The sequence below is a fragment of the Ahaetulla prasina genome, chromosome 1 (genome assembly GCF_028640845.1).
Source record: "Ahaetulla prasina isolate Xishuangbanna chromosome 1, ASM2864084v1, whole genome shotgun sequence".
NCBI classification, from domain to species: Eukaryota; Metazoa; Chordata; class Lepidosauria; order Squamata; family Colubridae; genus Ahaetulla; species Ahaetulla prasina.
The window spans coordinates 86881192-86905605 of NC_080539.1; the positions used below are offsets into that span (position 1 = coordinate 86881192).

The following is a 24414-nucleotide window of genomic DNA, read 5'->3' on the forward strand; positions in this document are numbered from 1 at the left end:
GAATGGAACAGGTTTTTAAGGTCATGGAAAGAAACAGGAGATGTCAATATTGAGCTTTGTGCAGGAAAATGCTGGCATCATCAGAACAGCTGATACATTTTGTGTAAAAGAAACCTTGAGCTGGCATAGATCTCTTAGACTTTCGGATTTTGCCAGGGAACAATCTCATTGCAAATAAATAAAATCTATCAGCAGCCCTATTTTTAATCTGAATATCTCAATGACTTTGCCCTCCTTGAATGGCTATGTGACATCATTGTTTTTACCGACAACTTTTTTTTAAAAAAAGTGCGGCAACCAACTGGGATTTTGAAGACCATTCATGTAGCATACATGTAAAAGATAGGAAACTTGATTTTATGAGTGTCATCCTTCAAATCATTATTTTTTAAAGAAGGAACAGGTACCCTATAACCATCATTTGTGTTGTAAGTGTTGTACCTTGATGAAGGTATCTTTTCTTTATGTAGACTGAGAGCGTATGCACCAAGACAAATTCCTTGTGTGTCCAATCACACTTGGCCAATAAAAAATTCTATTCTATTCTATTCTAAAAAAGAAACTGAGAAAGTATTTATGATTCTGTACAAATGATTTGCAGTGGCACTTTATTCATGACAGTGCTTTAAGAAAAGTGGTGGTATCTCAAAAGATCAAGATGATTGTGTTCTCTCCTCTCCCAGGTGTGACCATCTCAAGGGATTCCCCAGGCCATCTGCGCGCACACACACACACACACCCAGACCCCCCCACCCCACCTCTGCCTGAATTGATGTTAAGGCAAAGCAGCAATTACTTTGTTTCACCACAAAGGAAAGTTGAACCAAAAGGAAGGAATATAGATATATTTATTAAATTCTACCAGTTACCAAAGTTTATCAGTAGTTTACAGTACAATTATTAAACCAATGTTAAAAGTAGTATAGTCAGCAATGAAAGACTGTTCAATATATCTATCTATCTATATATGAGTGAGTGAGCATCCTCAGATTAACAGGAAGTTCATTCCAAAAGCTGTAAGGAAAGGATCACTCCTAAATGGTTATGAAACTACTTTGCAGGAACAAGAGATTAACATCCTCAGACAGTCACAAGTGGAAAGAGGGTTTAATAGAACACATTACTTGGGCAAAGGTAAGAAGCAACACTTCCTATCTGAAAACAAAGCGGCAATTAACATAGGACTCCTGGCGCAGGTGGAGTGAAGTCACTTGAGTCTTTCCAAACAACCACTGGTAGCTTCGCTTGAGTCCTACCAGCTTCTTTACTTCTTACCTATCTACCTAGCTTACAGGTTTAGTAAAAATGCCTGCTGCGCAAATGGCTTTGTAGTGCATGTGCTGACTAAAATGAGTAATGAAACAATAATAAGAAAATAAACATTTGTCTTCTCTTGGTTGTCTTTAATAAGGCTTCTCCTGGGTTGCTTACATATTATGAAATATAAGAAGAATATTTTATTTGTGGAAGGGAGAAGTCCAGGGAACAAGGGGGACAATAAGTCCAAGTATTCTACCACTTGGTATTGGCTGGAACTGGTCCAAAAGCAGCACCCATTTCTCCAAGCATTTCCTGGTATTTATTTAGGGAGGCCAGCATCACACAGATCAACAACCCAGGAGGGCTTTCGACAGAGAAAGGAAACTAAGTTGTTCTGTTTGTTGAATGCCTTTTACATATGCTTTTGGTTAAGAAAAATACAATAAGATATTGGGACACTGAGCAGAGTTTACAGTACATCAATCATTTACTGTAATCAGTCTAATGTTTCAGGCATCAATGAAGTTAACTTGTTTGCATTTAATGTTGAAGTAATTACTCCATAATTACCTCAATTTGTTTTCTTAAACAAAAAAATAAGCCAAATGCAATAAGCCTTTCACTCTCTACATTAAAGGAATCTTTTTTGACACCAGTTTTAGTATAAGTTGCTCTAACTGCATAATACCCAAATGTAAGTATATCAGGTGTAATTCTAAATTGCCTTTGTCAAGGAGTAACCAGCACTAATTTGTCCTTCCTGGCAGAGTATAAAGAGGCAAACATCTTTGGGAAATGCCAAGTTGAGTCATCTTGCCAGATTTAGATATCTTTAATTTGTTTCTTCTAGCACAAGAAATCTGTCAGCAGTCTTCTTATATTTTCGTCCTCCTGTTTGTTCATGTATTTTAAAACTCATTTAACCTCATTCTGCCCTAGTGATATTTTAATTCCAGTGCAGCTCAAACTGACAATCATGATAAGGCTAGAAAAATATTTACAATTGATTGAAATTTCATTCCTGATAAGCACTGATCACCCAGAACTGCCTAGCCAAAACTTTTGTACCCTTTGGGGCCTGGAAATTGAATACTAGTGTCTCTTTCTTCCCCTGACTCTAATCACAAAACTGCTTTGCTTTTGTTCTTATTTCCATTTGTATACTATATTTTAAGTACACAGCTATATACAATTATAGGTACAACATTTCAAAATGTTGAAATGAATAGTTCCTAAAGAATTTGAGTCAGAATAGAATTCTATCTCTGCTTATTCTGTGTTAATCTGCACGTCTCACATTAATCTAGATGCCACAATTCACACAAGGATCTGCCACAAGTGTTACTAGGAACTTGTGTGGTGTGAAATTATTACTATTTTTTCAGTTAATGGAAATCCAGTATTTGTCAATACTTAGATGATTGTATCAAGTATTTGACTATTCCATAATTTAGGATTTCAATCTTTGTTGTTTGTTTAAAAAACAGGTATAATATTATGTGGAAACAGAATATGCATTCACTGATCTGTTAAGAATCAAATAAAGTTACCGTATATACTCGAGTATAAGCCGAGTTTTTCAGCACGTTTTTTGTGCTGAAAAACGTCCCCTCGGCTTATACTCGAGTATATACGGCTTATACTCGAGTTTTTTTTTCTTCTTTTTTTCACATTATACCGGATGGCGCAAACTTGGCGGGCTTTTGCATTAGCGCGGGGAAGCCCTGCCGGTGCAGTGAGAGGGCGGGGCGGGGGAGCCGCCAGCCTTCTCGGCTGAGGGAGGGAGGGTTTCCCCGACCGGTAGCTGCCTCATTTCCCACCCTCGGCTTATACTCGAGTCCCCAGTTTACCCCAGTTTTTTGGGGTAAAATTGGGGACCTCGGCTTATACTCGGATCGGCTTATATTCGAGTATATACGGTATATATGAGCCACAGACAACAAAAAACACATTTTGGAGCACACTATATTTTTAATCTAAACAGTTTAAATTCAAAGTTTAGCATTATAAAAAAGTATCAAATTCTAAGTGACAATTTTTTTTTAAGACATAAAAATTCCTATGCATTCTGGTTATCTTCTCCTTATGCCCAAACGTCTTATGCCCATTTTATACTGTTCAAACTGAATTTGAATAAAGTCATCATACATTATTAGGCAATTATAAATGCATATATAAATACAATACAGAGACCAAATCAGAACACAATCACCAAAAGCTATTCCACATATTATTGAGCAAAACTTCTGTTAATGAATTGAAAAGAATATTGATCATTGTTAACAATCATAGCTATCCTCTTTACTTTTTTAAATATATACACTCAGTTACTTTATCCATTTGATCTCTTTGGCTAAAATTTGTCCAAAATCAAAAAGTTAAGATTTTCAAAATGATTATTTTTTCTTTAAAAGCTTTTGGTATGAAGGACACATCTACAAATTCTTGTTCCTTTAAGGCATTCTAGAAATGAACTGAAAAATCCTACCTCCATCAGATTGGAAGGAAAGGTATGAAAACTTGTAAGATCATCTCCCAGATGGCAAGAAAGACGCTCCAAGGCAGAGAGCTTGGCCTAATTTCATCTCCTTACTATAACTGTATATAATTTGTCCAACTTATAGGTTTAACTTCATAAGACCTGGGGCTCCTAAGTCTCATAGTTTAGCCTATCCATGTGTAAGAAGCAGCAAAGACGGACAAACCTGTTTTAGTTTCTTTGTGTCCTTACAATTATACCGACAATGCTGAACAAAATGTGTCCTTTTATTGCTATTCTGCGGCTTAACAGAATCAGCTCTGAGTGACAGAATGAACTTTCTTTCCCTTTACTGGCTGATTAAACCACTCCAAAACAAAATGATAGAAACTAAAATAAACATACTGTATATTCCTGCCCTCTAGAAATTATAGGAAATTCAAGAAGTGTGTGTGTGTGTGTGGTTTTTTTTCAAACTAGCGTGGTTGCAATCTAGCTGTACAACTGCATTTTTGAGAAAAGGTATCCATCTTTTCAACAAAAGCACCTTAAACTCTTTCTAAAATCTCTGTTCTTATATAAGGTGCTTAAATCACCAACACTTTTTAATCTTTTATGTGGCTTTAAGAACATGCAACCTCAAACATAGATTATGTGACTTTGTGAGCTCAGTAGATGTCAGATCAAGCTGGTACAATAATATTAACGGTTACATAAAAATAAGCAATTCTACTGAAAATATGTGTATGTATATGTATGCACACACAAACACACACATACGAATATATATACTATAAAGCTAGCTTCTAAAAGACAGAACATTATTCTTTTTAGAACAGATTAAATGCAAACTTTTACAACTCCAAGACATAGATTTCAGACAACAGCAAAAAGACACATACATTGTATGTGGTAATTGTTTAAAATAAGCTGTTACTACATTTTCACAGATATTTTTTTTAAAAAAGTCTGTTTAAATATCTCATTTCTACAAAGTGAATTTACATTTAAAGTACAAAGTGCAAATACTATGGTTGCTCTTTATTGACCTTTGGTGAGGGAATCTCCCACATGTCCGAGAGATCGTGAAGTCTTCAGCCTTGCTTCTTTGAGGATTGCTGCCAATAAAAATTTGTGAAGATAGTATTTCATGTTGTATGCTACTATAGTATACATGATGACATTAAAATAAAGAAGAACAGTTTTACTAAAATTTTGAGACAACTGTATTGTGATTAGAATATTCCAATGCACTAAATGTATTACAACAGGATCTTGCAATGATCAGCTATCAATTATCAAACAGTGCAAACAGTTCTCTCTTTTTATCCTTTGTTTCAACAGTAAGCAATAAAGCTCTGAGGAGAACTGATTTGCCTCCAGCTACTGTCATATTTGATAGAAAGTAAATCTGGTGTGTGTGGAAAAACTATTGCTTTGTTTGAAGCTCTCAAAATTCTTCCTTCCTTCCTTCCTTCCTTCCTTCCTTCCTTCCTTCCTTCCTTCCTTCCTTCCTTCCTTCCTTCCTTCCTCCCTCCCTCCCTCTCTCTTTCTCTCTCTCTCTCTCTCTCTCTCTGATGTATAGCTACAACTATACTCTGAGGAATTGACTCTGATTACATCCATTGAGCCTGTCAGGTCTGGCAGAGAAAGTACGCTGTGAGTCCCCAAGGAATCACATTTGGTGGGTTCCAGGAGTTGAAATATCATCTTCTTCTGTTTTTGGGCTTTTTAATAATTATTTTAAATAATACCAATATACTTTCTATATTGGTATATAAAATTAAGGAACATTTCTTTAAGGAGCAGCTTTCTTTAATCTCACCCCCGCCTGTCTTTACAAACACGGAGGAGATTCTAACACAGGAGGAGGCAATTCCCACGGAGCCATGGATTACTAAAAAAACCAAACGAGGAATTATTGAGTCTGTCATTTGCACCTCTATAACTGTCTGGTTCGGTTCTGCAACCCAACAAGAAAAACACAGACTTCAGAGGATAATTAGAACTGCAGAAAAAATAATTGCTACCAACTTGCCTTCCATTGAGGACCTGTATACTGCACGAATCAAGAAGAGGGCCGTGAAAATATTTGCAGATCCCTCGCATCCTGGACATAAACTGTTTCAACTCCTACCCTCAAAACGACGCTATAGAGCACTGCACACCAGAACAACTAGACACAAGAACAGTTTTTTCCCGAAGGCCATCACTCTGCTAAACAAATAATCCCCTCAACACTGTCAGACTATTTACTGAATCTGCACTACTATTAATCGTTTCATAGTTCCCATCACCAATCTCTTTCCACTTATGACTGTATGCCTATAACTTGTTGCTGGCAATCCTTATGATTTACATTGATATATTGATCATCAATTGTGTTGTAAATGTTGTACCTTGATGAACGTATCTTTTCTTTTATGTACACTGAGAGCATATGCACCAAGACAAATTCCTTGTGTGTCCAATCACACTTGGCCAATAAAAAAAAAAATATTCTAAATTCTAATTCTAATTCTATAAGTTTATATACTTTTTTTGGAACATACATATATTTTTATGTATTTATTGTTTTTAATTAAATATTGCATACTGCCCAGAGTTACTTTCATATGTGCTGGGCAGCTGTACAAGTATGATAAATAAATACTGGAGTAAGATTTGTATTTTAATATAGAAAATTCTTAAAATGAATATAAAAATCAAACCACAGACTTTTTTTAAAAGGTTTTAAGGACAAGGAACTTGACAAAAATCTGAGACTTTCTTGTTGTACATACTGACTGCTCTATGTGCAAAAATGGAAAGATACATTAATTCCCACAATGGAAGAGTAGCTGGAAAAATTGATGGAGCTAGAGAAATGGCCAGATTAACTGCTTTAATCAAAGAAAAGAATGCATCCAATTTTTGTTTCTGCTTGGAAACTGCTTCTAGATTTTGTACTTGAGACAGAAAAAAAATGAAACAGATATACTGAGTAGAAAGGTTTGTTGTTACAGAAATAGCCAGTATAAAGTAAATAGTTAAGGTTGTAATTTTATTACCTTTAATCTATTGTCCTAAAAAAAGTTAGAAGCTAATGCTTTTTTTTTTCTCTTTACCCCACAGTAAAGACCCACAGTCTTTTCCTTCTTCTTCCTCAATTTTCTACTATCTTTATTTTTACTTGTGGTTTATAGTTTGATAAGCTCAATTAAAATCATATTTAAAAAACAAATATGATAAATAAATACATAAATAAATTTCGATTCATAAGAACAAATTCCATTTATAAATGCAATGTTCACCTCATGCCTGGAGCCAAAAACAGACTGCCATATATCCTCCAGAGATCTCCATAACCTCTAAATAGACCTTTAAAATTGCAGCTCTATCACTTTCTCAAGATCTAGGCTTGGCCTCTTAAGTAACAGGCAAACAATGTCTCTTTCAGAACTCCTGGAACCTCTTCTTCATTTTTTTAAAAAGTGTTGATGACTGCCTTGATTCAACTCTTAATCCTTTTATGGACACTTTAATCAACTGGGTGAGTGAGACTGTACATGAGCTAAGATCACTTCCCTGAGATTCACAGATTTACAGAGTCTACAGAAAACATAACAAGACATCATTTCTCCAGTCTCAATAGATTCCACCTATCTGGCTTCCAACTGAAAGCAAATTGCAAGTGGTAATTTCCATGAAATGTTCAACCAAGTTTATTGCAAGTTACATCAATCAGTTATTCTGGCCTGTATTTTCCTAAGAGAGGTGAGCCACATCAACAATACAGTTGGCTGACATTCCATAGATGCATAAATAGTGTTGTGATAAGAGTTGTGAAGCTTATAAATCTAATAAATATCTCCTGATTTTGGCCACCCCATTTTTTTTCACTTTCTGATAGGGTTGCTTCAGGCTTCTCTTCATCTATTTCATTTCCCAAAGTTAAGTGGCCAGGTCAAGACTCTCCATTCAGGAGAAGCTCAGAAAAGTCCTGTGGAGTCCTTTGCACTTTCTACGCTTGGTTGTTCCTTGCAAACATTTCATTATCTGGTTAGATTATGTCATCATTTCTCTTCTACTGGTATATTAAAAAAAAAAACCTGTCCAAGAACCTGGTCATATTTGTATTTCAGAACCAACAAGGTGTCCAACAGGATTAGCTTCCAACTTTTGAGAAAATCATGTGCTCTCTGAAATCAGCCCCTTCTCCCTGCACAGACTGTGGCTCTGGTTAATCACAAGAAAGCGATTGTTGGAAACATCCTCTGGAACTAGATCACATAACATAAACTTCAAGTTAAAGGTGAGATCTAATGCGTGGCCAACTACATGTGTTGTGCAGTTAGATTTTTTGGCAGATAGACCTGTTGTTCAAAAGCAACCTAAATCCAAGGTGTTCAGTAATCTGGATATCTGGTTTATGGCTTGAGAAGGGGCCCTGGATTAGAAATTGCAGTAATTTTCTCTCTTCCCATGAACCAGTCCATGCCAACATTTCCTGCCATACTTTCTCCGGCTTATCCTTATTCTTATCTTCTCCTCCTTTTCCAAACCACTTAGTAACCTAGCTTCCCACCAATCAACCAAGGGCCAACTAGCAATGCTCTTATTGATGTCCAACTACAACAGAGCAGAATAACCTCGCCTAACAGCTATTCATTATCATATCATGCATGCAAACTCCATTTTCCAATAACGGCCTTCAGCCTTCCATCCAGCTAACTTCAGATGCCCTGGTTCTGATTCTATGGAATCAAAGGAAGCAGGGAGAAACCCACTTTCACTGTTTTCTCGCTCCAGGGCAGTTGCTCTCTGGCTCTTCTTCAGAGAACAGATAAATCTATCCTGAAGCCTTCAGCATCAGGTACAGCATTTACCATTCATATTTGTGTGGATGAGACCTCTCTCAGAAGTCAAACTATAGTGAAAGTAAAGTAGTTCAGATCTCCTGGGTCACATAATACAAAATACAAATTAGATGGACATGACCTTATAGATGATCCTCACTCTGTCAAGGACCTTCGAGTACTCATTTCTAAAGATCTAAGTGCCAGAGCCCACTGTAACAACATTGACAAAAAGGCACTAAGAGTTGTTATCCTAATCTTGTGTAGCTTCTTGTCTGGTAATATTGTACTACTAACTAGAGCATACAAAACTTTTGCTAGACCAATTCTTGAATACAGCTCATCTGTCTGGAACCCGCACTGCATATTGGACATAAATACAATCGAGGGAGTTCAGAGATATTTTACAAGAAGAGTCCTCCACTCCTCTACCTGCAATAAAATACCTTATGACACCAGACTCCAAATTTTGGGCTTAGACAACTTAGAACTATGCCAACTTCAGTCTGAGCTAAGCATAGTACATAAAATTATCTACCACAATGTCCTACCTGTCAATGAGTATTTCAGCTTCAACCACAACAATATATGAGCAAATAATAGATACAAACTCAAGGTAAACTGCTCCAAACTCAATTGCAGAAAATATGACTTCAGTAACCACATAAGTGGTCAATGCCTAGAATGCCCTACCTGACTCTGTTGTTTCTTCCCCAAACCCCCAAAACTTTAAGCTAAACTGTCTACTGTTGACCTTACCCCATTCCTAAGAGGTCTGTAAGGGGGCCTGCATAAACACACCTGCCTGCCTACTGTTCCTGTCCTAATATTCCTTTTCACTTACTCTTTTCATGTATCCAAATTGTGTTTATACTTTTTATACTTTATAGTATAGCAGCTATGGTACCTCAGGTATAAATGCTTTCCCCTATCACCTTATGCAGAAAAGATCCCCCCCCCCACGTTCAATTATATTTTAGCATAGTCCTTTTTCATAAATGCTAGTTTACTGAATGATGGCCATTCAAACCATGACTTCTCACCTGCAGTCTGAAAGCTTTTTAGACCACAATTCTATTGATCCAATTTACCACTGCATAATGTGTGTATTGAGTCTTGGATCATCTGTGGCCCATTCCCTAATGGAAACAGAGCTGATTGTTGTCTTTAAGGTAAGTAGTTCCTTTTTAAATGTTTCTTGTGAAGCAGATTCAATTCCAAAGCCTTCCTTTCAAGTGAGGGCTCTCCTAATGAAAGCCCCCTTTGGCATCTGTGAGGACTCTTTATGGCCTCCCATTGCTGTAGCGGTTAACTGCCAACAGATGGTTTGTACAGCTAGGGCCATTTCAAGGCTATCACTTCACAGGACGAGCTTTTAAAATAATTGCAAATGAGTCAGCAGAAATATTGGATCAAATAATTCTTTAAGAAAAAGAGAGAAAAGATAGCACTATATCCTTTACATGTTATCAGATGACTGGAAAGCTGGAGGAGGCCAGAGGGGAGAAGAATAAAACCAGTTTTGGATTTGAACGAAGAGTAAGTCACATGTTCACAGCCACAACAATTACATCATCAAAATAAATAAATGGTTGGGGCAGTTCCAAGTTTTACCAGAGTTAAGGCCACCTTGCTCAAAATGTAAGAAATGTTTAGGGAATTAAATCAATGAGTGATGTAGAAAGGAGTATTTTGGGTTTCTTCTAGACTCTTCCAAAGGTGTGAAAAATCTTTACTAAATTCTCACTGGTTTAGAGAGGATAAATGCCAAGAAAGTAGCAGAAAATGAGAAATAATCATATAACCTGGTAGCTAGTTTCTCTCCTTGCAGAGGTGACTTTGGTAGTAACTTTGTGAATGCTTTCTCACGTTACCCAACCAGGCAAATTTCAAATGCTATCAAGAGACTGGAAAAGTTCTTTTCTCCACCACCTTCTTATACGTACCTGCCTGTTAGAAGGAGTACTTTCAGCATGTCTTCTGGGAGCTGCTGCGGAGCAAAAGAGACTGGAAGTTATTTGAGAGTAAACAGGATTCTATGTAACAATTTAAAAAAGACTTTAAGTTAAAGTTCATGACACAACACTAACTTTTAGTAAGGTGGCTTTCTCCAACATTGAACAGCGTCTGATAGAAACAGCATATTTTTTGTACATGCTCTTTTTCTGAATGCTGGATGAGATTTCTTGCCAAAACATTCTGCCTTTAGGCTTTTGCTCATTTCCAAAATTTATTTTGCTTTTAATTGTTTTAATGTCTGTCTTTGCCATTTCTTCTTCTTCAAATGTTGTGATGACAAATGCCATTTTATATGTAGCTCAAAAAACACAACTCACACTCAAGAGGAAGATATTAGCTAGGTTGGGGAATATCCTTTTCCAGAAAAACAACGTTCAAACTTTTTTCAAGTGACTGGAAAGATCCCCAAACAAATCATTCAGAACTGAGCTGATTACTGAAAGTGGGAATAAAACCTGGGGTTGAACTGAGGGTGAAATAGAGGCAGTACCAGGAGGTCACAATAAGATGTCATCCCTTAAAGGAGCGGAATAGTTTTCAGACTTTGCTAACAACCATTCTAAATCTGGGTTACAAATAACTCATTAAGAAATAAAAGAAGCAAACTCAATTCCATTGATTTTGTCCAGTCATCTCATTCAATAGCAGCTAAACCAGTATTTTTCAATTCGGAAAAGTATGGGCTTCAACTCCGAGCATGCTGGCTGGAAAATTCTGGGAGTTGAACTCCAAACATCTTAAAGTGGCCATTTAAAAAACAAAAAAACAAAAAACAAAACCTGAGCTATATAGTACAAGAGCTAGTAAGGAATTCCACTTACTATGACGTTTCTTTGTATCTGCTTTATTGTCTTCTTTTGTTACACCCAGACAACCCATTAGTTCTGGAACTGTCAAAGATTTGTCATTGTTCACATCACAGTATTCCACAAACTTTTTCACACACTTTTTGGGCTTGGATTTTTTCCTCAAGAATTTCTTAAAAGGTTTGATTTCTTTTTTGCCGATGTCGCCACTAGCATTTTTATCCAGTTGCTTAAAATACCAATGAACAACTCTTTCCTCCAGGGTATGGTTTGGATCTGGTTCTGAAAGCCTACAAAAGAAAGAGTTCATTAATTGGTTAAATGATGAAAAGGGCAAAGTAACTTTTTGAAAAGTAGAATTTAGGACAAAACTGAATTTAACTTTATTTATATGTAAATACAGTTCAATTAATATAACTGTGTGTGTGCACATATGAGTGTGCTTTCAGGTCAGGGTTGAATTTCTGGTGACTGCCTGTACTTTTCTTGGCACAGATTTGGGGACGTGGTTTGTCATTTTTTGGGAGTAAAGGAGACCACAGCCTACTTCTTGGTAAGCTAGAAAAAGTGGGATATATGGCATCACAACCAGATGGATTTGTAACTAGCTGCAAACCATACTTAATGAGTAGTCCTTAATGGTGGGAATGATCTACATGGAGGGAAGTAAGCAGTAACCACAAGGTTCCGTCTTAGGCTCAGTACTCTTCAATATCTTCATACACAGATGAGGGAATAGCAGGGGAACCTATCAAATTTGCAGAAAATACTAAGCTGGCAGGAATAGCCAACGCCGTAAACGATAGGCTCAAGATCCAGATGGATCTTGACAGACTTGAACCCTGGGCCCTATCTAACAAAATGAAATTCAGTGTAGAGAAAAATAAAGTCTTACACTTAAGCAAGAAAAACCAAAAGAACAGATTACAGATTAGGTGAAACTGTGCATAGTAGTAACTGTGAGAGGGATCTTGGAATCCTAGTGGACAATCAATAAGCCAGCAGTATGTGGCAGACAATATAAGCCAGCAGTATGTGGCAGACAATATAAGCCAGCAGTATGTGGCAGACAGCCAAAAAAGCGAATGCAATCCTATGTTGCACTAACAGATCAAGATCACATGTGGTATTAGTAATGCTCTATAAAACCTTAGAATATACCTAGAAACCTAGAAAACACCTAGAGTACTGGATCCAGTTTTGGTCACCACACTATAAAAAGTTGTTGAAACTCTAGAAAGAGTACAGAGAACAGTAACAAAGATGATTAGGAACCTGGAGGCTAAAACATATGAAGGACAGTTGCAAGAACTAAGCATGGCTAGTCTAGTGAAGAGAAGGACCAGGGGTGACATGACAGCAGTGTTCCTATATTTGAGGGGCTGTCACAGAGAGGAGGGGGACAATCTATTTTCCACAGTACCCAAAGGCCAGACAAGGAACAATGGATGGAAACTGATCAAGGAGAGATTCGACCTAGAAATAAGAAGAAATTTTCTGACAGAACAATCAACTAATGGAATGGCTGACTTTCAGAAGTTGTGGGAGCTTCATCACTGGAGGCTTTCAAGAAGAGACTGGACTTTTCAGAAATGGTATAGGGTCTCCTGATTGAGCAGGGGGTTGGACTAAATGACCTACAAGAAGATCCCTTCCACTTCTGTCATTTTGTTATTCTGTCATTGCCTCCTTACTAGGGCTGAGAAAGAGGGACTAGCTCAAGGTCACCCAGATGACTCTGTGCCTACGATGGGACTAGTATTCATGGTTTCCTGGTTTCTAGCCTGGTGCCTAAACTTCTATCCTAAACTAGCTCTATAATTAAAATATGACTGCTCATATTTTAAACATTTTTTCTTTTGGTCAATTCAAAACAATACTTTTACAGTAGCTTCTGAAGGTCTCTGGATCTCACATAAAGCTTTGGGGAGAATGACCTGGAGCCTCAATTTCTATGGATTTGTTGTGGCCCGCCAGCAGCCTGCAGAGCTGAGTCAGACAGCGATGAGGCTGAGGTGGGGCCAGGGCCATTGGGGAGTGAGGTCCGGACTCCAGAGACTGATAGTAGTGAGGCAGAGGAACAGGAGGAGCCTGTTCCTAATGCACGCATGAGAAGAGCTCCCAGAAGGCAAGAGCAGCTCAAGCAAAGAGGATGACTTGGGAGGAGAGCCAAGAAATGATTGCCCCCTCCCATAAGGCTTAAAACAGACCAGCAATGGCGTTTGGGCTTTGTTGGAAAACAACGTTGATAGCTTCGTCTTCTTGCATTTATTTTTTGTATCGGTGACTTCTGAATGTTTGCCAAGAAAGGCCTTTGGCAGTTTGCCTGATTGGACCAAGGTTTACGATAGGACTGAGGAATTTGTGTTGGGAGGAATTTGCTTTAATTTAGTTGCAATGGAGTAATTTTCAGCTGTTCGAATAAAATTTGTTTTTGTTTTTTCACTGACTGAGTTTCCTACTACCTACTTGGGCCTGGGTCACAACAGGATTTAGTTTAAATGTTTAAGAGCTATGCTACATTCCTCTTCATTACTGTCTCATGCCAAGAGGTAACAATGCACAATAGAATATGTACAACAATCCTGTTGGATGGGAAAATCAATAAACTGTAGAAAAATGTCTTTGCAGATGAGGTTGTCCACCATTTGTCTTCTCTCCCATAAATTCTTGAATGACTGGCATGGGAAAAAGATGGGAAATCTCAAGTTAATATTTCTTCAAAATATTTTAAAAGGTTGGCTTTTATGCCTGTGCTTCCTTCAGTTCTATATAGTTTTATTATTACACTCAGTAGGACTAATTCTAGAATACATATGTAGGATTAAACATTTAATGTTATTTTAGCAAACAAGTTATCACATGCATCAGTACATCTGATTTCCATATTATAGGCAGGTTCTGACCAAAACAAAGCTATGGCTGGACAAAACCAATTCATATTCAGTACTAGAAATTTTAGTAAAATTTCTAATAATACCAGCACAAAAAAAATATGACTCGCAACTTTTTAAAAATGTCTTCGAAGAAAATAATGTTTTTTGGTCAATTGACTTCTTTTTTAAATTGTAAGACACATGTGTTACGTTTCTTAAAACCTGGACCCACAAGTCTGAATATTTCATTTCTTCATTCTACAATTTATACATATAAACAATACTAACCTTTATTCTATTTTTCATTCCAAATGAAATTGAATTGTTCATTTCATTTTGTCCATTGCAACTCTTAAGGTTCTTAAGTTTCCAGGTATTAATGGCGCTACTAAAACATCTGGAATGTACTGTTTTGTCAATCTCTCTCCCTCCCTTTCTCTCTCTCTCTCTCTTCCTCCCTCCCTCCCTCCCATATCCTACTAGGATTCCCAATGGTTTACAATAACAACAAAAATTCTAAAAACACAATTAAAACTGAAATAATACCACAAATCCAAATCTATAATACAAACAACATATGGCATCTCTCTATCCCTCCCTAAACTCAGTTTTACCAATCTCCAGAAAGCCTTCAGGTTGGGCACTAACTTAGCCTTAAGAAAGGAGCTTTCAAAATACAGGGCTGCAGCAGAAATGCATACACTTTCATGTAAATATTTGAGTTTGGTTTTTCTCTAGTCACCCTTTTTTTCAGCAACTTAACTGTTAAAAGTGTTTTGTTATTTGACAGTTGGCAGGCAGAAAGTTAAATGTAGATGTAATCTTATGTCAGTGAGTTTGTTTTAAACTGATGAATTCTGGATCTTACATAGAAATCCTGGCCAACCTTCTACAAAACACACAGAGATGTACTAGTAGACCCAAATTTCTCTTCTTACCCACCATTCTTCCAGAGTAGAGTCTGAGATCTTTAATTTCCACAGTCCTATGGCCCAAACCCAGCTAAGAGTACTTCCCATTCAATCTGGTCAAAATTGAGTTAGTCATGAGCAGATTAAGTTGCTTTGCTTTCAAAGCATTTTACTTATAAGTAATTTTAATCAGGACTATGCTCTGCTAAATTTTATTTTTACTGCTGACATTTTTATACCATTCTATTCCAAACAGTTTTGAACAGTATACAACAACAGAATAAAAAAAAGCAGGGGAAAAAAATCAAAAATAACATAAATCATACAAGATCTGATACTTTATATTCAAGTTTGCTGCTTTAAAAAGAAATAATATCCAATAACGATTACTTTGTGCTTATATGGAATAAATTCGTACTATTGTTTTATCTATGATAGATGAAATATATATTATGGATACTAAAAACTACAAAATATGAGATGCTATTGTGTAAAATACAGTTCTTCTTTTAAATGAATTGTGCAATTATTTAATTTCTGTTATTGCACCAATATTTTTCAGCCATTGCACAGGTTTTGCAAAAAGGAGATGTCCACTTTTTTGGGAAAGAAGAACCCACCTGCTGGAAGACACTGCAGGATCAGAAACAGCATGTACCATATCTGTGGAAAGTGCATCTAGAACGCTGGTCAGAAATTCATTCTTTTTGGCACCAGGACAACCTAAAATGGGGGGAAAAAATCTATCCTTTATTGTTTGCATTATTTCAGTTTGCTTTATTGGAAAGCTTCAACGGAGCTGGAAAAGGGATATCATGGCATTGCATTTTAGGATTGCTCCGAATCTGACCCTGGGTGAATCATTTAAGGTTCAGAGAACTTCCACAGAACAGAGAAAAAGTTCATAATTTTACAAAATGAAGCTGCTCAAGTTATTGAAGTTATAATGCTGCCAAAGATAATTTTTACTGGGTCTAGTAGAAATTTTATATAATTTCTTACATCGGTATGGTTTTGCTGACACCACAAAGACATATTTTGTGTAATCGCAACCCAATTTCCATCAAGAGGAATCTTCATATTCTGTTTGCTCAAGAACTCCATCTGTCCCTTTTTAATCCTAGAAAAGTTTGTCCTTCAAAAGGTTCAATAACATTCGGAGTTTCTTCCACATTTTTATTTGGTGCTGGTTGTTCAGTTAACTCTTCTCTTGTCATCGTCATCCAGTTCAGGTTCTACCACTAACACCATCCCTTTTCTTTTTACCTTACCCCCATCTCCATCCTTTTATTTTCTTCCCTCTGCGTTTTACTTCTAAAAAGAGAAAGTATCTTTACATGAGGCAGTTGTGCGTGTCTGGGTGTGGCAGGAATTTATGAGAGTATGTGGTTGGAATATGCATATCCAAATTTCAACCAACAAATGCTCTGTCTCACACACCAGCAAAAAAAAAACACAAAAAAAAACAGAACATACAATACAAGCTGGGCAGATATGACCTCGTACAAAAACCTCACTCTGTCAAGGACCTTGAAGTACTCATCACTAATGATCTAAGTGCCAGAGCTCACTGTAACAACATTGCCAAAAAGGCATTAAGAGTTGTTAACCTAATCTTGTGTAGCTTCTTTTCTGGTAATATTGTACTGTTAACTAGAGCATACAAAACATTTGCTAGACCAGTTCTCAAATACAGCTCATCTGTCTGGAACCCGCACTGCATATTGGACATTAATACAATCGAACGAGTCCAGAGATATTTCATGAGAAGAGTCCTCCTTTCCTCTGCTCGCAACAGAATACCTTCTGCCACCAGACTTGAAATTTTGGGCTTAGACAATTTAGAACTTCGCCATCTTCGGTCCGACCTACGCGTAGTACATAAAATTATCTGCTACAATGTCCTACCTGCCAATGAATACTTCAGCTTCAACCACAATAGATACAAACTGCTCCAAACTTGATTGCAGAAAATATGACTTCAGCAACAGAGTGATCAATGCCTGGAATGCACTACCTTACTCTGTAGTTTCTTCCTCAAAGTCCCAAACCTTTAACCTTAGACTGTCTACTATCGCCCTCACCCCATTCCTTTAGGGGTCTTTAAGGGGTGTACATAAGTGTACCAGTATGCCTACTGTCCATGTCCTAATGTTCCCTTTTATTCGTATCCATTTCATGTTTATACTTATATCAGTTATCTAATACATGCTTGACAAAATAAATAAATAAAAATTAAAAATAAATAAATATGGAGAATCAATTAAATTTATAAAAGAAATATTTTTAGTACTTAATTAGAAGTCATTAATTTCAGCACTACAAACCATTTCTTCTTCGGTTCTGTCTTTTTGTTCTTAGCGTGGATTTTAACTGGCATTTACATACTTATATAGTGTGAATAAGAGTGTGTGTTTGTGTATGTGTCAGTCAAACAAATGTTTATTGGTTGGAAGAGAAATTTCCTAGATAGGTTTTTAGATGGAGTTGGTGATACTGGATGAGCAAGAGAAGAAATTCTCTCCGATATTATTTTCAATCTTGTTGGGTAGGATTGGGTGTTTCTCTTAAAATCAAGACTACCTTCTTTTCAAGTACATGTGATGTTTTTTATTCATGCGATTTTTAAACTTATTAGGGTTTCAAAAAGTAGAAATAATTAGAAAATAATTTACAATAAATTATTTTATCAGTAATAAAACCTCTCTATAAATCTACATACCGAAAACCATACAGCAGCTAAAGCCAACAAGCAGGAAAATGGAACAGAAGGCAGCAGAGATTTCATCAGAAGTTCAAGTAGCTTTGGGCAGATGCATGCATGCCATTACATCTTCAGACGATTGCCAAAGGCAAAGTCTGTAAAGCATAAATATTTCAAACTAATGTCTGTCTGCTTGCTTACAACGATACATCGCAGTATGTTGCTTATTTACTGAAGTATGTCTTGGCACCATTTAGGATAAGGCCAAAAAGATGTTAACGTTTTGGTAAAAGGTAACTTTGTGAAAACTCTGGTGGGGCACCACTCCTCTACCACCAACCAAGGTTGTAGGATCTGAGAGATCCAACCAGGTGTGTTCTGATGGAAATGAGAGAATCAAAACGCTGAATAAAACCTGACATTGTATTTTTGAAAGCAGGCCCATCTAAGAACTACAAATGGTTGGGTTACAGCGGAGCTCTCCAAATCTATCACTAAGATCTCTGAACAGACAGTATGTCTGACGCCAAATGTTCCCTCTCTACAATAGGAAGTTGGCATTGCCAGGAAGGGGGTGAAGGTTTCCTGGCAAATCAGGTGGAGCTGGCCAGCTCTGCCAAACTCTCTAGAGACAGGATTGGACTGGAGCTAAATCAGCACAAGTCACCGCTTGCTTCACTGAGCCTAATCCATAGCGCTCCCTTGCCAGATTCTCATTCATCTTTCTTGCAGCTCATGTAGTAGATAACTTGTAAAATATAGTTCAGACTTTTCTCGACTTTTGTGGGTTTGATACTGAAGGCATATGCTACTGACATCTGTTGTACCTCTTCTGACAGCAAAAATTGCCAGACTTTTCCGTATAGGCAGGATGTATTTAGTCTTCACAATCGTTTATTGAAAATTCATGCACATAATTAGGGAATTAATATTTTGTACTAGAGTGCTGCAGTAAGTAAAGCAAATTCCTAACATTTATAAAGCTTATTATTCAAACTGTTTATGTCCTTTTCACCTACATTTCTTATTTTTCTCCATAGGGATGCAGTCCCTTAGTCCCTTACAACTATCTGGTTTAATCTCAGAGTTTGCAATAAAATACATTATCAAAATCAAATAGATGAACTGGTAGGATTGGCATTCATAAGAATCTCAATATACCTTAGCAAGTTATCAATTGTTCTACCGGAATTAAAATATAGTAGCACATGCACACACTAACATATATTAGCGCACACTAATATGTTATTATATACATATACATACACATATATACATACATATATATATATGTACAGTGTGTATATATCTATATCTATATCTGTATTAGATAGATAGATAGATAGATAGATAGATAGATAGATAGATAGATAGATAGATAGATAGATCTATATCACAGAGTATTTTGTTAAATATGAATGCTATGTTTTCCCAAGCTCACTTTCAACAATTGGCAAGGATATAACATATTTATACCTGAACTTAGTCAAAAGGCTGAGAACTATTTTTCAAGTGTGGGGAATGGGGGCTTAAATATCTGCCTAGAGTAAATCTAGTAAATCTGTCTTCTCAGCTGACAGTATTTTTTTAGTCCTGTACTTGTGACTCTTGATATTTCTGTTGATCCAAATGAAATTATATTTTTGTATAACCTAGTGAATTTAAATTGGACAATTCTAATTCCTACTGATGTCATACTGGGATGAAGCTTGTTCGTTTCCTTGCAGACATTTCATTACCCAAACTAGGTGACTGGCACTGACCACATTACCTAGCTTAGGTAATGAGACATCTGCAAGAAAACAAGCAAGCTCAGACAGCACCAAGGACTCCTCAGTTACATATCAATTTGTCATATCACAATTGAAGAAGCTTAGAAGTTCATCTGAAAGGAACAAAGGCATGGTTTGGGATTCTTTCCATTGCTTGTCTATCCAGCTGTCATATATGCATAATGAACAGTCATAGTGAGATTTATGTTAAAGAATTGAAAGAAAAATGGATTCAAATAAAGGGAATTTTTAAAAAGAATAGAGAATCCATAAACAAGTAGAACAATAGAGCACTGCACACCAGAACAACTAGACACAAGGACAGTTTTTTCCTGAATGCCATCATTCTGTTAAACAAATGATTCCCTCAACACTGTCAAACTATTTACTAAGTCTGCACTACTATTAATCTTCTCATAGTTCCCATCACCCATCTCCTTCCACTTATGACTGTAACTTTGTTGCTTGTATCCTTACGATTTATACTGATATTGATTGTTTCCTAATTGCTTATTTGTACCCTATGACTATCATTAAGTGTTGTACCTTATGATTTTTGATGGACGTATCTTTTCTTTTATGTACACTGAGAGCATATGCACCAAGACAAATTCCTTGTGTGTCCAATCACACTTGGCCAATAAAAAATTATATTCTATTCTTTTCTAATAAATGATGAAATGCAGGCAGTAGATCTTATGAGTACAATTTAGCAAATGACCTTTACTTAGAATCATATTTAACAATCACTTGTGACATTTTTGCTTCAAATGTCCCAGGTCCTGAGCTCAATAGGTTGTTCTCATAATTTTCATTTTTTTTAGCATCAATGATTATTTTCCTATTCTTCTAATAATAAATGTGGATGGTTGATTGCCTATTGCTCTAGAAGAAAAATGGGGCCCACAAAAATTAAAGCAGTGCTTTCTATATATTTAAAGAACTCCACAGGGGCAAAAAAAAAAGCAATGAAATATTAATTCATTGCATTTCTTTTTTGTTTTTAAAAAATATTGATTTAAAGAAGTCCACAATAAATAATCTGGAGGAAAAGGTATGGGGCAGGGAATATATAATGAATGCATGCATAAAATACAAAACAAAATCCAACAACACCAAATTCTTTCTCTCTCCAGTACAGAAAGATGTTATATAGGAGGAAAAAGTTTTCTCTTTTCCAACCTTCAGAGCTTCCTCAGCTAAAATAAAATTGATGAAATACTCACCGACAGGACCAAACCTGAATTTCCTTTGACATTTTAACACTTTTTTGTTATAATCTAATGAGAAGCAGCAGCTTTGTGTCAATCAATCCATTTTTTACATATTTTGGAATGGTCTGCCTTGACTAATAGAATTTCCCCTGGATCTCAAGCAGAGTTTTCCCATCACTTGAAATCTTAATACATGAAATCATAACACAATCTTAACATAACAGATGAAAGAGATCCTTCTTCCCTCCCCTTGAAACTCCCTCCTTTTCCACAAAGAGAGCTTTAGAAAGACCTACAATCCCCCAAGATTGTAGCTGGAACTCTTATTCATATCCATGAAGACTAGTGGGGAACAGAAAGTTTTTTCTGTAAATGCCATAATCATTCAAGGGGAGAAGCCTGCCCAATTTCCGAGGGACACAAGCAGAAGAGCTATGGTGAATTTAAATAGCTTAAAGAACCCAAAGGTGTTTCCCGTCCCTGCCAAAAGGCAACTGGATGTTCTCGGTTTTTTTCTTTGAAAATGTTTCACTTCTCATCCAGAATTGAAGGAGCTTCTTGGATGAGAAGTGAAACATTTTCAAAGAAAAAACCCCAAGAACATCCAGTTTCCTTTTGGGGAAAAAATGCACCTTTGGGACAACCATGACTTAGATCAGAGGTCTCCAACCTTGGTCCCTTTAAGACCTGTGGACTTCAACTCCCAGAGTCCCCCAGCCAGCAAAACTGGCTGAGGAACTCTGGGAGTTAAAGTCCACAAGTCTTAAAGGGACCAAGGTTGGAGACCCCTGACTTAGATGATTGAGAATCTTAATAGACATAGTTTAAAGGAGTTTTGTTTGGTTGGTACCAAAGTCCTAAAAATGAAACATGAAAACAAGGGCTGTGAAATCTACAATGGCAAAGGCACAAGATTATAAATCAGCATTTTCCAAATCTTACATCCTCTTAGGCCCCACACACTCCATGGGACTCTTTTAATATTACTACTCATTAGGGTTAATGTGAAGTAATCCTGGAATAAATCTGCAGAATATTACTTCCCCCTCTCCAAGCACCGAGATCAGAAAGCCTGGCTGGGAATTTTCACTCTGATTAGAAATTAAAGCTGTTGGCCAGGAAACTCTGTTAAGCTCTCCAAATCATTTTGTGCTCCTCCAGATCACTAACAAAGCTTTGGGAAAGGCTCCGAGTGGATTCCTTTAGTTAGAATATTAAGTGAACCTTCCCCAAACAGCCTGACTCAGAGCAGTATTTGTGATTTGGCCAAATCTGATCAATACTGCTATTTTAAAACAGATTTATTTATTTTATATTTCTGCCATATTGTTTTTTTCCAATATATATTTACATTTTTATAGTGTGTGTGTGTGAGAGAGAGAGAGCACGTGCGCACACACAGAGGGGCATGTATAGGCAATAACTGTATATCACTCTATCATGAAAAAAGTGCAATCTGACAATAATCTTTCAAAATTGATCTAGGGAGAAGTGAGCAGTATTAGTCCAACAGCTTGCTTGTGGTTTTCGAGTGCAGTCTCTTATGGGCAGCCTTCATGGTGTTAACCAATCAACAAAGAAAATGCACTTCAGAAAAGAACAGAACACTTTTCACAAAATTGTGTATGGTTTCTGAAATGTGTGTCACATATAAGTGAGATGCATTTAAGTAATAGAGACTGCATTTAAGTAATAGAACGCTCCTTGTGGAAAAATGATATGTAAGCAAAACAGAAAAGATGTCATTCTAAATTTTGCTACTCTGCTGCTTAACCCGATGTGAAAACACAAAAAGACCAAACTTTAAGCCAACACAGGACAAATGTTGTCCTCTCCTGAGGTTCGATATTGGTGAATGAGTGTGCCCTAACAACTGCACAGTGGAATCTCTGTTCTGTGAAAGTGGTATCAAACACTGAAGTATTCTCCTGAGATTCCCGCTGTGATTAATTTCAACAGGCTGGGAATAAAAGCTGGGGAAAATCTAAGGTGATGTCATGAATAATTTACCTTCAGTGAATTCTTTTATACAGACAAGAAAAGGCCAGCAAGAGAGCTTGTCAAAAAATGTTGTCAATGCACCTTTTTTGCTTCAATTTCTTCTTTTTTCCCACAATCACCTATATTGTATGGCTTTGACAGCTTACATAAATAATTTCTTGTTAAAAGGTTGAAGTTGAAACCACATAATGTTACACTGCAGGTTCAACGATGTAACACAGAATTAAGTGTTTATTTTAGAAATAGTTTTGCCCGCAAGTATGTTTTCCATTTAAACAGAAAATGAACCATACAAATCTTGGTCCAACCAAGGCATAACTCACGTGACAAGAATATATACAAACACTTCACCTCAACTTTCAGCTATATAATGCTAAGTTTTCCAATGTTATGCAGACCATGTAACATATAGGCCTTTGGCTACACATCATGTTCAAAGTATTCTGCTGAGATCTCAAACACTTATATGGCTGTCATGGGCATGCTATTGGATAGAGGCTCCTGTGGAGAAACCATGTTCATACTAACACCAATTATGTATGAACAATGACTATGTAAATAGGGGATTCTATGATAAAAACTCTCACGGCCTTTATATCAATTACAAGGAGCTTTTTTCAAAAGGCAATTAGAATTTTTGGGGGTGTTTTTTTCCTTGAAAACATTTCACTTCTCATCCACAAAGCTTCCTAGTTCTAAATGATTGGTGGGAAATCCTCACCATTCCCCACCAGTCAGTTAGAACTGAAGAAGCTTCCTGACTGAGAAGTGAAATGTTTTCAAAGAAAAAACAACAACAAGAAAATCAAGTTGCCTTCTGGAAAAAGCATCTTTGGGACAACCATGACCTGGATGATTGAGAATCCCCTTAGACAACACTTACATCAGTCAAATAATTTGTATGCTGAAGCAAGTCTACTTTTTCCAAAGAATATTAATTCTGATGCTCTCTGAGCTTGATTATTTTCTTGCTGATGTTTCATTACCCAAACTAGGTAACATTATCAGGTACTTAACATTCCAGAAAAACCCCCAACTCCAAGTAAGCTATATTAGGCCGGAAGCTTCCATGTTGCCAGTTACCTAGTTCAGGTAATGAAACATATGCAAGAAAACAACCAAGCACAGAGAGCACCGTTATTTCAACCTTGAGCTATAAATATTCTCCTTTATTGATACTAATTCTATATATACAGATGACATCAGTGGTAGGTTTCAATTTTTTTACTACCGGTTCTGTTGGTGTGGCTTGTGGGCGTGGCAGGGGAAGGATACTGTAAAATCTCTATTCCCACCCGAATCCAGGGGAAGGTTACTGCAAAATCCCCATTTCCTCCTGATCAGCTGGGACTCGGGAGGCAGAGAATAAATGGGGGCGGGGCCAGTCAGAATTTTTACTACCGGTTCTCCAGAACTGGTCATAACCTGCTGAAACCCACCTCTGGATAACATGATTCTATAGTCACACAATCAACCAGAGACAGAAAGGTTAAAACTGTTAAAACATTAGGAATAGCAATGTGAAAATGCCTAA

At 36.8% G+C, this 24414-nt stretch overlaps 1 protein-coding gene across 5 annotated transcripts in view; it reads right to left on the reverse strand.

The window, feature by feature from the left end:
* Window positions 1–832: 832 nt before the first annotated feature.
* The window catches only part of SMOC2 (SPARC related modular calcium binding 2), a 163510-nt gene continuing 139928 nt past the window's right edge, over window positions 833–24414 (reverse strand). For 3 of the 5 annotated variants that reach the window (XM_058167506.1, XM_058167496.1, XM_058167476.1), the window contains exons 10-13: window positions 15810–15912; window positions 11418–11692; window positions 10524–10567; window positions 833–4857 (exon numbers count right to left, since the gene is read on the reverse strand). In XM_058167506.1, the coding sequence (XP_058023489.1) occupies window positions 4834–4857; window positions 10524–10567; window positions 11418–11692; window positions 15810–15912 (446 nt within the window). In that variant the 3' untranslated portion in view covers window positions 833–4833. The remainder of the gene's footprint in view (window positions 4858–10523; window positions 10568–11417; window positions 11693–15809; window positions 15913–24414) is intronic. The other 2 variants (XM_058167515.1, XM_058167486.1) reach the window with 1 other exon arrangement.